At 59.2% G+C, this 13,568-nt stretch overlaps 1 protein-coding gene across 1 annotated transcript in view; it reads left to right on the top strand.

Moving 5' to 3' along the window:
* Window positions 1–4,976, top strand: part of PTPA (protein phosphatase 2 phosphatase activator) — a 31,167-nt gene extending 26,191 nt beyond the window's left edge. Inside the window, exon 10 of the mRNA XM_065928285.1 lies at window positions 3,600–4,976. Within this exon, the coding sequence (XP_065784357.1) occupies window positions 3,600–3,680 (81 nt within the window). The 3' untranslated portion in view covers window positions 3,681–4,976. The remainder of the gene's footprint in view (window positions 1–3,599) is intronic.
* Window positions 4,977–13,568: the final 8,592 nt, after the last annotated feature.

Below are 13,568 nucleotides of genomic sequence, written 5' to 3'. Positions count from 1 at the left end.
GTCTCTTCCCACTTGTCAAATGGCTGGAGGCCCTTCTCAGCTCTGTGTCCTGTCGGGACGTGAAGAAGGAAACAGGCTTGGGAAGAGGCTCTGTCCTTTGGAGACATCATCCAGAGTGATGTTTCTCCCACTTTGGTGTGTCTGATGGCTGGGCAGGTGGGAGGTCTTGCGGGGAGGCCTGGGGCTGCATTTTTAATAATCGCTTCTGGGGCCCTCCCTGCTCTCCAGTCAGAGCAGCAGCGAGAGGTGTGGGCTTCCGGAGCTCCCCCTGCTGGGAGGCGGCCACCCTCTCTCCTGCCCCTCTGCTCGTCCTCCTTGGCACCCTTCTCCCAGCCAAGGACGTGACTTTTTCTCTGGCAAGTAGGGAGGAGACATTTCTTCCTACCCTGTCGTTTCCTCTAGCTCCTTCAACATCTTAGGCAGACCAGTCCTAGAACTGCTTGACCTTGACCTGGGAGGGCCTAGTGTGAAGTCCCTCACCTGGAGCAGTCAGTCCCAAACGCCCCTCTTTTCACCCTTCAGCTGGTGGTCTCACATGTTGCCCTGGAGGTGCTCCTCCCTTGATCCTTGGTCATCCCTCTCTGGGGAAGGGGAAGGTTGTCTAGGTGGCCTCCTTACACCCAGAGCTCACTCAGGGCTGTCCACAGAGGCAGAGGAGTAGGGAGGGCAGGGTGCAGGGCGCTGGGTGCGGCTGGAATACCAGTGCCTCCAGTGGCCTGGACCCCTCTGCAGCCCTGAAGGGGTTAAAGGCACTGGACTGACCAGGCCTGCCCTGCTCCCTCCCTTCCGCCCCCTCCCCCTCGGGTCCCCTTCATCTGGACTTCACATCCTGTGTTTAGGTTCCAGCCCACATGCCTCTAATCTGAGAGGAGCCTTTGCTGGGGCTGGGCAGGCGCCCTCCACGCTGGCACTCCTGCTGGAGAGCCCCCGGGGCAGTGTCCCCTGTGTGCTCTGTTCTCGACCCCTCCCCACCCCAGCCCCACAGTGGGTGCTGAAGGGGTCTCCCCACCCCCACCCCCACAGGCTGGACTCTGTGGTGCCTTTCCTGCCTGGAATCTTAGATGCTGTCCTTCCTGCAGGCTCTTACTTGAGTGACTAAACTTATCTTGACCTGGGCCCCTAAGGGCGGAACAGGAGGCCCTGCCTCCGATCCCTACCTGTGTCCAGAGGCAAAAGAACCCTGGCCGGCAGGATGAGGGAGGAGCAGAGTAAGGCCGCAGCCCTGATGGTGCCGCACAGACACAGCGGTCGAAGGTGGAGCAGTTGTCCATGTGTCTCTCCCTGTTGAACACAGGAGGTCAGCGACTGAAAGCTGCCCGCAGCTCAAGACCAGATAGAGGGAGCGCGGAGCAGATAACCCAGCGCCCTTCCTGAAACCCAGAAACTGGCTCTGGGTGCACGCGGCCTGCCAGGCCCCACTGGCGGCCGTGCCGTGGGGGGACAGCCCTGGCCCTGCGGCCCTGTGCCTGCAGCGCCCGTCTCTAAGCCGCTAGCAGGCCGCCTTAGTCTGTGAGCCCTGGGGCTGTGGAGTCACACGCTTCCTGAGCAGAGGAAAGCGTGGTGAGGACGCGCTCTTCCAAACGGGTTCCGGTCCCTGGGGACCTCCGAGGCCTGCCAGTTCTGAAGTGCAGATGGGGGTTAGCAGAGGCCAGAGCCCCAGCCAGAGTTGGCCGTGGGAGGGGAGCTGGTCCCCTGAGCTGCCACAAAGGCCTGTCGGGGCCTGGCGTCAGATTGGGCCCAACTGTCTGCACCTTCAAGCTACCTGTCTTGGCCTTTCTGAGCGGAAGAACCAGATGCTTCTGGACCCTTGTAGGGGGTGGGCCTGTCTTTCCTGAGGGCTGGCCCCATGCTGGTGCTTCCTTTAGAAGGGTCTGTCAGGACCCGGGAGCCCCTTCTCTCCCTGAGTCACTGGGAGCTGGGAGGGCTGCCCGCTGGCCTCAGCCCGGCTGAAGCAATTGCTCTGTCCAGAGCACAGGTGTTGCCAGCACAGGTCAGTGCTCCGGAGAAAAGGCCCGGCCCAAGGCGCCTCTGCTGTGACCCTGGAGCTCCTCTTGCTTTGCCCCAAGCAGCCCTTTGCCTTGAGCCCAGTTCCTCGCCTCCTCTGGCCCTGGGGAAGCTTGTCTGGGGGATCCCTGAGGGTGGAGTGAACAGAACCCCTGCTCCAGTCCCCTAAGCCTCTTGCCTTTGTAACTTCTCAGGCCTGAAAGCTAGAAGAAGGTTGACCTTTGACCCTTTCTGGAATTTCAGGGCCCTGGGGGGCCCCCCTTTGACAAACTCCTACCACTTCCTCAATGACCTAAGCACAATGGCAGCTGCCTTTGCCTCTGGCCTAGATCTGCTGCTCCTCCCTGCCCAGGGGCCACCACCAGCTGCCTGCCCCCAACTTTGTCTGCCCCAGGCCCAGGAGTCTGACTGTGGCCTGGAGCTCTGCTCTCACACACACCCTGCTCTGACACACACAGACACCCCTCTGAAACACACACACACACAGAGCTGGAAAAGGCCCCCTCATCTCTCTGCTGCTGGCTCTTGAGGTCAGGGACCCTGGGCCAGCACTGGCCTTTGTTCCTCTGAGGTAGCAGGAGGAGGGGACAGTAACAGGATGGGACCCTCGCCCTCTCTGAGGCCAGAATCCTGTTCCAGCCCAGCCAGAAGGTGCACATCCTGCCTGCCTGTGCAGCCAGAGTTCTGAGAGGAGGCCCCCCTCCCTCGCATGCGTGGGGCTGCTGCCTGTGCAGTGGGCTGGGGTGGGGGGTGGGGGCGGGCCCTTCCCTTCCGGGTCCCGCGTGGCATGGCCACAGTGCCTGGGCCAGAGGGCAGGCCTGGGGCCCGTCTGTCTGGGGGCCAGGCCTTGCTGCTCCTGTCTCCCTTCCTCTGCTGCAGCCCTGGGCCGAGGCCCTGGCCCGACTGACTTCAGGGAGCCATCCCCCTGCCCAGTGCGCTTGTTCTCTGCCCGAATACTGGGCTGCTGGGAACTACCCTGCGGTGTGGGGAGCGGGGGGCTGTCAGCTGGTTTTTCTGTTTCACTCTGAAGTACCAGGATGCCATTTTCAGCCTGGAGAACTGAAAAGTGGGAAAACGGGCCTGGGGCCCGTCTCAACTGGTGTCCCGGGGTGTCCCCATGCCTCTTCTCCAGGGCGGGCCCTGGGCAAGGGATCCCCGTGGTCTGGAGGGTTCTTTCCCCCTCTGGGCCATACAGCTTGTCCCTCTGGGCCTAGTGGCGTCACTCGGCTGCCCCTCTTCTTGGCTACTGCCTCGTGGAGTTGGGCTGCCTTCTCACCCCATCTCCTCCCTCCCTCTCACTCTCCTGTCCTCACCAGGGCCTGGCCTGATTGTCATGGAGTTGGGGGGCTTTGGGTGGGAAGGGCTGGTCAGGAACGGGTGAGAAGCTCTGTTCTTCCCCAAAGGCTTGGGGGCTGCTCTGGAGCCGGGCCACTTCCCGGGCCCTGGGCGGACATCTGCTGCAACCTCACTGCTCCAGGCCTCAAGAGCCGTCCGGGGGTCTGTCTGAGGGTCCGTCCAAGGCCTGAGCAGCCGGGCGGGCCTTGCCAGGGCGCCACACAGCCCTCACCTGTCCTCTCTGCCCCGTCTCCTCGCAGTGCCTGGAGAAGTTCCCCGTGATCCAGCACTTCAAGTTTGGGAGCCTGCTGCCCATCCATCCCGTCACGTCGTCGTGCTGAGAGTGGCCCATCCCGGCTGCTGCTCCCGTGCCTGCCCTCCCCGACTCCAGCTGCCGCCCCCTCCCCACCCCCTCCCCTTGTTCTTTCTGTTTGATGAGAGGCTGTTTACTGGGGTGGATGGTGAGTGCGGGGCTGATGGAGGCTCAGGGCATAGAGCTGAAGGACTGAGGTTGGGACAAGTGACCAAAGTGTGGCCAGTTTCCCAACTTGCCCTGCGGTGGACGGGCAAGGTGAGGGGGCCAGCGCAGGGTCCCGGGCCCTGCTCTCACCCTGGCCTCCGTCTCCTTCCATTCAGTCCCATCTGAGCCCAGGCCGACCCGGCCATCATGGGGCAGGGGGAGGTACTCTGCCGTGGCCATCGCTTTCCCTCGCAGGTTGCCTTTTTAGGGGTTGGAGCAACTGCTCCCCCCACGGGGTGGGGCAGTTTCCTAAGCCATGTTTGGGTGGGTTTCTGGGGGTCCTGAGGACTGGAGGCTGAGGCTGGCAGCCAGCCTGGAGTGGGGTTGGGAAGGGAGGAGCATGGACTGTTCTGGCCGGTGACCCTCCCAGCCCCTCCTCATGCTGACCCCTGGCCAGTGCCTCATCCTTGTTCTTCTGCTCTTTGGCTCCAGGGTGCCTTCTGGAGGGCCCTCAGGGCTTGCTCCCCAGGCTCTCCCTGGCTGGGAGCAGGTGGCAGAAACTCTGGAGGAGAGAGGGTGGGCCGGTTGCTGCCAGGTAGCACCTGGGCTGCTCCTGCTCCCTCATTGCTGCTGCTTCTGCAAGCCCATGACGCTGTTTCCCTGCCCCTCTCTCTGGGTGGTGGGTGAGTGGACGCAGGAGATCTTCTCCGGGAGCTTGAGCTCCCTTGTCCTCCTGCCTCCCTAGACTCGCCCGCTGGGGCTCCAGGAGGAGCTGTGAAGAGGGGCAGGGGCAGGGCTGGGCCAGACTGGGGGGTGGAGGGGGTGCTAGCAACAGCTGGCCATCTCCAGAGTTTTCTTCTGCGGGGAGGGCTGCTCCCAGTTCTGACTCTCCGCTGCCCGTTCCCTGTATCTGGGCCCACTCACCCTTCTGGGAAGGGGGAGCACCTGAGAAGCACAAATGAGGGACTTGGCCTTTGGGTCTGGGCTGATGGCCTGGGCACAGGCTAGGACAGGGGCTGCAAGAGTCAAAGAAACAGTTTCCTAGGAGAGGCTCAGCTCCTGCCTCCCCCGCCGGGCCCACACCACCGCCTTCCTGGCTCCTCCTTCCCTGTGCCCCCCCGGGTCCCCCCAGCCATGGCACCTTCATTGCTGTTCAGATTAAAGCCTCTGTTTTGCACCTGTCACCTGTGTGAGGTGTGTCTTTTCAAGCCACGTGCTTTCTCTCTCCACACGGCAGTCTGTCCCCCCCATGAAGTCCCCTTCCCTCAGGCCAAGGAGTCTAGGGCTTGAACTGTTTCAGCTGGGGTCTGGGGGGCCTGAGCAGGCTGAAAGCTGAGCCCTGGGTTCAAATCCTGGTTGTTGCCATGCCCAGCTACAAGGTCTTAGGTAAATTACTGATTCTTCCTGATCCTCAGCTTCCTCATCTATAAAAAGGAGATACTCACAGGGTGATTGCGAGGAGCCAGTGTGGGGTGTGAAATTCTCAGCACAGGGCCTGGCATGCAGCAATCGCTCTGCGATCACTGTGGCTGTTCCTGAGTCCCTGGGTCAGCCCTGAACTGGCCTGAGCAGTCATTGGACTGGGCCTGACTGACTCTGAACCGGGTCCCTGCAGTTTTTGAGGGGGTACCCTCTGTGCTGTCTCCACTCCTTGTGTCCATGTCCTGCTGGAGTTGGGAGTCTGGGTTGGGCTGCTGTGCCCTAGACTTGGCTTCTGTTTTCAGACGAACCTCCTGCGAAAACAAGAGCCCTTGGCCTTTGACCCAGCCTCGGGGGGGAGGCCTCGCACAGGGCAAGGAGAGCCTGGTGGCCAAGAGCCCTGCCTTTGGAGTCAGACTGACGTGAGTTCAACCCAAAGCCCGCGCCACTTGGTGGCTTGGAGACCCTGATAGTTGACTTCATGTCTGAGCCTCTGATCAGAAAAATGAGCAAAGTAATACTTAGGTCATGGATTCTGGGATTCATATGTTTCACAATTAGTGGCTGTACACTCCTCATTCTAATGTTGATGACAGTAAATCCAAAAATACCAAGATGTTAGGTGGTGGTGCGTTACTATAAAGAAAAGGAGAGCAGTTAACTAGAGAAGGTCAGTGAGGGGGCAGTTTACTTGAGCTACCAGGGTCAGGAATGACCTGAGCTGAGACCCCAAAGAGGACAAGGATCTGCTGGCAAAGGCAGGGGAGCAGCAGAGGTGGCGGAGCCCCTCTGGGGAGGGGTGGAGGGAGGGGAGGGGAGGGGGAGGAGGCCAGGCTGGGGGGCTGCAGTGGGGCAGCACTTGTGAGCTCTGTCAGTGTTCGGAGTCAGGGGCGGGGCTCGGAGTAGTCTGGAAAGCTGAGGAGGGTCTTGCACCTGGAAAGGGCCTGGGGTATGGGCGGAGGTGACCCAGTCTGCGAGGCCGGTGGCCTGGATCAGGGTTCAGGGTGGAGGTGGTAAGTGGTCTGGTTTAGGCTGTGTTCAGAGTATCACCAACAGGAAGAAGGTTCAAGGAGGAAAAGAGGAGCCAAGAAGACCCCCACTTGCTGGGACGTGCAGCTTGATGCCACTTCCTCAGGTCAGGGCAGAGCGAAGTGAGGATCTGCTGTTGGGGGTGGCAGAGGCTGTCAGCTGCCAAGAGGAGGTGTGGGCAGGCAGCTGGGCTGCTGGAGCCGATCAGGGCCAGGTCAGCGAGTGATGGGTCCCAGGCTCCCGGCTGACCGGGAGCCGGGGGTGAAGGAGAGAAGGGGCTCACTCTGGGCAGACTTGCAGGGGAGCTGCGGCAGACCTCAAGGTCAAGGCCTTGGAGGAGGTGGTGACCTGCTGGACATGTGACTTAAGGTCAGAGAAGGGGGTGTCCTTACCAAGGGCTGCTCCAGCTGAGGCGGGGGGGAGAGCGCAGGCTTGGGGGCAGGGAGGGGGCACAGAACGCACACGTGCAGGTGGGCCAGATGCTCACAATGAGGCTTGATGGGCTCGTGGAAGCCCGGAGTGCCCCCTCCCCCGCAAGCCCCCCAGTCCAGAAGGAGGGGTGTGCATCGGGGCCTCACTCTTGAGAGCTTACCTCCCCTTTTTTGTTGAGAAGTGAGCAGAGACTGGGTGGGTGCGTGGGTGGGCGGGGCTTGAGATCAGGGAAGGCTTTGGGGTGGGGGACGTTCAGGCCGGCTTGCAGGCTACCGTGTCCATGTCCACTGTGTGCTGGGAATGACCAAGGAGATGCGAGAAGTGGCGATGCTGGTGGGAGAGGCCAAGTGATGGGAGTGGGCCTTGGAGGAGGCGCCGGGCTGCCTGTCCTTTCTGACAGGGGGCGTCCATTGGACGGATCTTACGGGAATTACTCCGGGCTTGGAGGTGTGAGGCAAGGCCATCAACCGTCCCTGGGGTGGGGAAAGGATGTGGGCCAGGACTTGGGGCCGGGTGGGAAGCCCAACAGGACCGGGAAGAGGGAACCTGGCAAGGGTCTGTGCCTCCCACCCACTCGGTGCTCAGTGAAGGATGGACCGCTGTCACTGGGTCCCGGGGAATCTGAGAGCTAGCCGCAAAGCTGGAGGGGCGGGGGTGTCGGCTTCCCACCGCCCTGCGCCAGCGGAGCCCCAGAGCACAGGGTAAACCCAGCTCTGCTCGTTTCTGGCTCGAAGGGGCCAAGGCTGGAGCCACGCTCAGGGGACGTGAGAGCGAAGAGGTTTTTTTCTAGGAGGAAAAGCCCAGGCAGGAGTTGGGTAGGAGGAGAACAAAGGTGAAGATTTCTTGTACCCAAGCCCGGCAACATGTTTTTCCTGAATCCAAAAATTACTAAGTTTATGCATACTCCATCCAAGGCATTTGGGGGAATGCAGAGATGAAAAGGTGAGTGTCCAGCTTTCAAGAAACTTCTGAGTGGGAGGAATAAGAGCTAGTGGAGGGACTTCCCTGGTGGTCCAGTAGTTAAGAATCTGCCTTACAACGTGGGGGACTTGGATTCAATTCCTGGTTGGGAACTAAGATCTCCCATGCCTGGGGCAACTAAATCCGCCTGTGCAGGCATGGGCAGCAACCAGAAGACCAAACACCGCAGCAAAAGATCCCACAAGTTGTGACTAAGACCCCATGCAGCCAAAAAAAAAAAAAAAACCCATATATATATATATATATATATATATATATATATGTTAAAATAGCTAGTGGACCAGCTGTGGAGGAAGGGGGATAAAGGAGTCGGGGGAGCTCAGGGATGGCTCTGGGGAGGTGGTGATGTTTCAGCCGGGCCTTGAACGTGGGCATGCACAGACGGAGGGCATTCTGGTGGGGCCCTGCTGTGCGCTGAGGTGTGGCAGTTGGGCACTGCTGGAAAGGCAGGTGGGGGAGGCCCCTGGGGGCTCCAAGTCACCTCTTCGAGGCTCCCAAAGCCCTGTATACATCCTCAAGACGCGCAACACCACTGCGTTTAATTATCTGCAAGATGTATGGTTACTGTCTGTTTTCTCCACTAGAAGACGAGTCACAGGATGACAGGGACCAGCTTGGACTGGATCCTAGTGCCGGCGAAGACTAGCACATGGCAGGTAGTGGTAAACCCCAGAGCAGTGACCACAGAGGGGGTGTGGTGGGCACCTGTGTGTGTGTGGAGATGGAGAGAAAGAAACCTATGACCCCGATTGCCCGCCTGGGATTTGGGAAATGGGGGACAGCTGTCCATGTGCAGGGTTGGAAGCTGGCGCTGGTGCCAGGGCTGGGGGGTGGTGACGGAGACGTGCAAGGTCCTGTGAAGGCCGGAGAGACGCCCTGGGCTGGGAGGGGAAGGTGGGGGTGGGATTTGGTGCCAAGGGAGAAGGTGGGGTTCTTGAGGACCCTGGGCACACCCAGGGGAGGGAACAGGACTGGGTCAGGGCTGCAGAGTTTGGGGAGCTCTGTGGGGTAGACCTGCTGGACCTGGCTGATGGGGAGGCTGGCGGGGCTGCTGAGACCCTGTCCCCATTGGGGAGAGGAGTCGGGCTGCAGGGTTTTTCAGGTTCCCCCGCCACGCACGCTGGCCCCCTGCCCTGCCTGTGCTCCAGCCTCAGGCTCCCTTCCCACCCCGTCTCTCTGGGTACCAGCGACCCTGGCCTCCTCTCAGCTTCTCAGACTCTCGGGGCCACTGGATAGTTAGGGTTCGGCTCCTTCCCCAGAACTCTTTCCCCCGCTGGGAGCCCCTGGCCCTTCTTCAGGGCTCAGCGGAGGCCTCACTTCCTCTGAGATCCTCACTTCGTGCCCCCAGACCAGGCAGGTGTCCTGGGCGTGCTTGTGTGACCGCCCACCGGTCCCTGCTCTGAGCGCTCCGCACACCTGGCTGCCTGTGTCTGTGCAGCTGCTACAGGGTCTTTGAGGGGATTTGGGGGGGGCAGCCACCTAGTTGGAAGTTGGGCTGGTAGGGGGCTGTTTGCTTTGCAGGCACAGCTTCTCTCCTTGGTGTTCCTTGGGGTTCCTGAGGCCCACCCCCTAAGCTCAGGGCTCATCAACCCTCCCTGCTCCCTGCCCCTTGCCATGGGTCTGGTCTCCCACCGTCCCTAGGAGGGTGCTGGACAGTGCAGATACTGGAGGCACAGAAGTGGGCCAGATCACCCAGGAGAATCGGGAGGGAGGAGAGGAAGCTGGGCACCCAGCCTGCAGGCAGGGAGACACTGCTGAGGTGGAGGGGGTCCTGAAGCCAGTCGGCCAGCGCTGGAGCTGGGGTGTGCGAGGGACCTCAGAGAGCAGTTCCAAGGCACAAAGACCAAGGCAGAAGTGCAGTGGGTGACCCTGGGGAACCTGAGTGCCCCCGCAGGCCGAGCACCAGAGTCACGGGTAGAGGGGAGCTGGAGAGGCTGGCTTGTGTTGGTTCATTCATCCAGCAAACATCGACAGAACCCGCTCGGCTCCAAGACCTGTGCCGAGTGCTGGGGTGCTACAATGAACAAGACAGACAGCTCCCCTCAACCCCTCACCTTCCACCACTCCTCCGAGAGCCTGTTCTAGCATGACTTCTCCTAATGGAACACTGGACATATCCTGGGTGTCCAGCAGTGGGGGATTGTTAGAGGCCGGATGAGCAACCATACAATGGGCCATCAGACGATGCCTTTTCATGTATTCTTCTAGAAAGATGCTTCCGACCTGTTGTGAAGCAGGGAAGGTAGCTAAAACAACTGCTTGTTTGCTGTTTAGCTGTTAACTCATGTCCAACTCTTAGTGACCCCGTGGACAGTAGCCGCTCCCGCCCAGGCTCCTCTGTCCATGGGATTTCCCAGGCAAGAATACTGGAGTGGGTTACCATTTCCATCTCCAGGGGATCTTCCCAACCCAGGGATTGAACCTGCATCTCCTGCATTGGCAGGTGGATTCTTTACCGCTGGAGGAAAGTACAACCCCTTTTTGTAAAAAAGCGAAAAATCTATATTTTTGATCAGTCTGTCCCTCTGTTTGTCCATGTACATGGACTAAGGACCAGAAGTCTGTTTCTCTGGATAGTAATGTGCTTATTGCTGAGTGGTGGGGGTGTGAAGATTTTGGGAAACTCTGCATCTCTATTTCTGCCTCCAAAAGATGGTTATGAAAGTGTTAAACCTCATTACTGAACTCAGAAAAAGAAAAAAGCAAATGATTATGGGGAACTTTTAACTTTGCTTTTTGTTGTTCCTATTTGATTTTTAAATCTTTCTATAATGTCCACAGGCATTTCTATAATATCCAAAGGTATGGGCTTCCCAGGTAGCACAGTGATAAAGAATCTGTCTGCAAATGCAGGAGATGCAAGAGGCATGGGTTCAATCCCTGGGTTGGGAAGATCCCCCTTGGGGTAGGAAATGGCAATTTAGTCCAATATTCTTGCCTGGAAAATCTCATGTACAGACTATAGTCCATGGGGTCACAAAGAGTCGGACATGACTCACACACACACACACACACACACACACACACACACACACACACGTGCGCACGTGCATAATATCCACATGTCATTTTTTAGAATTAAAAAAACTTTCCCCCTAAAGAGCCTTGGAGTCTGGTGTACTTCTGACATCGAGGTAGGTGGGAGAGAGGTGGGGAGGGAAGACTTGCTCAGATCTGTCAGGGGAAAAGAGGTATGCTCTAGCAGTGTCTCTCTGAGAGGGAGGCGGGCAGGTGGGCTGGAGGCTTCCGGGAGTAGTGTACTGGGGCACTAAGTTTTTTCAGTGATGTCTGACTCTCTGCGACCCCATGGACTCTAGCCCGTCAGGGACCAGTGACGAGAACTCCTGCAGGCTGGACCAACCGGGGAGGCAGCTGGGATTCTGCCTGGAGCCTTTGGGCGGGGGGAGTTGGGGGGGCTTGTGGCCCCCTGGTTGGCACCTGCAGGATGACAGCAGACAAAGGCTGGGTATAGAAACTAATGCTAGAGACAAGCGTACTTTCCCCTGGCTGCGACTTGCCTTAGGGGTGGCAGTGCTCACAGTTACAAACCAAGGGACCAACGGGATGAATGGTTCCGTTCTTCCCAGAGCTTTCAATACTGTGGAGGCTGGTTTTCCAACTCCCAGCAAAGGGGCAGAGCCTCAAGGCAGCACCCTCTACTGAGCAGGGGACGTTGAGGGCCCCATGCCCAACACCAGGTATGTTGGGGACAGCACCAGGGCTCTAAGGGCGTGTGATGGTGGGAAGGACCCGGGAACCAAGCAAGCCTGTGTGACCTTGAATAGGGGTCTTCACTGCTCTGAACCTCTCAGTTTTCCTACCTGTGCGTGTGGATGGCGGTCCAGAGCCCCGAGGCTGCGGTGGCATTCACAGTGCCCAGCACGTAGTCAACTCCCCACAAGCAGAAAGAAGTGGGGGCTTCATCCCCTCCCGCTGGGCCGTGGGCTGTGTCCCGGGCTGGTCTCCATCCGCTGTTCCTGGGCTTCTGCAGCTGGATTTCGCTGACCTCTACATAGACTTCCTGGCCTGCCGGTCCCTTTCCCCTCCTTATATGCTTGGGACTATGCTGGAGCTTCCCTGGTGGCTCAGTTGGTAAGGAGTCCACCTGCAACGCAGGAGACCCGGGTTCAATCCCTGTGTCAGGAAGATATCCCCGGAGAAGGGAATGGCAACCCACCCCAGTGTTCTTTCCTGGAGAATCCCATGGACAGAGGAGCCTGGCGGGCTACGGTCCATGGGGTTGCAAAGAGTTGGACACGACTGAGCGCACATTCACAGCCCATGGACGTTCTAACCCTTGAGCTCCAGCGTGGCCTTTAGTTTCTCACGGATGTTTCAGGACGATACAAGAGGGCCTGTGGTGGGTGATGGTGGCGTAGAGGCTGGGAGGGGGGCAGGGAGGCTTCCCTGCAGGCTGGTCAAGGCCCCCTAGCAGCGAGAACCCCCGGGGAGGCTCTGAAGTGTGGCTTGGGCCTGGTGGTCCCAGTGCTGACTGCCGACCCCGGGCCTGAACTCCAGCCTGGATCACACTGGCCTGGTGAGTCCTCCTGGCTGAACAATCTCCTCTAGGTGCTGTTCCCGCCCCACTCCATACACATTCCCGCAACCCCCCACCCCCATGCAGCTTATCCTCCTTTGCCACTGCTGCTCCAGGCCCCAGAAGCCACATGCACCCTAACCCCTGCCGGTGTCCTCCGAGGGACCTCAGAGCTGGTGGCTCCTGTGCCTGGCCTGTGTGTCTGACCCTGGGTGAAGTGCCTGAGAGCACGTCTTACCTCATCCTCACTGTGGGCCAACTATGTACCCATTTCTTGGAGGAGTAAATCAAGGCCCAAGCGGGTCAAGGTACTGGCTGGATGGGGCAGTGCTGAGTCTCTCTTTCCTGTCGAAGCTCCTGCTCCAGGAGCTTCTCCTGGACTGAGGCCTCAGGGTGGCCCTGGCTGCCTTGCGCTACGCTCACTCAGTTGGCCTGAGAGCCCCCTCCTCTTCCTGCTTTCGAGCTCGTCTCTCCAGGGTCAGCCCTGTCAGAGAGGCACCTTCTCCCAGAACCCTGCTTCCTTCTGGGCGGCAGGGCTGGTCCACACAAAGACAGTGAAGAGGCGGATAGCAAGGCCGGTAATGACAGTGCTGGCGGGCAGCCACGTCATCTTGCAAGATGTGCTTACATTGCCTTCACGGAGCCCCCTCAGCGATCCCGGAAACTGGCATCACTTTCACATTGTAGGGATGATGAAACGGGCTTGGAGGATTTTAGTTGCGGCGCAAGGTCTCTGGCTCCTCCTGGGGAATTGGAGGGGAAGTGGGCTTGTCTGATGCGGGTCCTGTGTTGGTGAGCAGGACGAGACACTTCAGCTGGGCAAGAGGAGGATTCTCTACAGCCCTGGAAACTGCTGGTGGCCGCTGGCTCCTGCTTCTCCCCCAGGCCCACACAGCCTGTCTCTGTGGACAGCACCACCCATCTGACCCCCAATTCAGGCATTAGCCTGTCTTTCTTCCATTCCCCAAATCCAACCCATGAGCAGGTCCAACGGGGTCCATCAAAGTGAAAGTGTTATTTGCTCAGTTGTGTCCAATTCTTTGCGACCCCATGGACTATATAGCCCACCAGACTCCTCTGTCCATGGGATTCTCCAGGCAAGAATACTGGAGTGGCAAGAAGCCATTCCCTTCTCCAGGGGATCTTTCCAACCCAGAGATCGAACCTGGGTCTCCCGCATTGCAGGCAGATTCTTTACCATCAGAGCCATCAGGGAAGCCTGGGTCCATCCAAATTATAACCCAGCTCTGCCCACTTCTCCCTGATCTGCACTGCGGCCACCTTGGTGTCAGTTGCTGTCAGCTCTCGGCAGGCCCCTGTGCTATCCTCCTCTCTGGTTTCACTCTGCCCTCTGAACCTGGCTTCTACACT

This window comes from Muntiacus reevesi, chromosome 3 (assembly GCF_963930625.1).
Source record: "Muntiacus reevesi chromosome 3, mMunRee1.1, whole genome shotgun sequence".
Taxonomy (NCBI): domain Eukaryota; kingdom Metazoa; phylum Chordata; class Mammalia; order Artiodactyla; family Cervidae; genus Muntiacus; species Muntiacus reevesi.
This window is presented reverse-complemented; position numbering and strand designations above follow the sequence as displayed.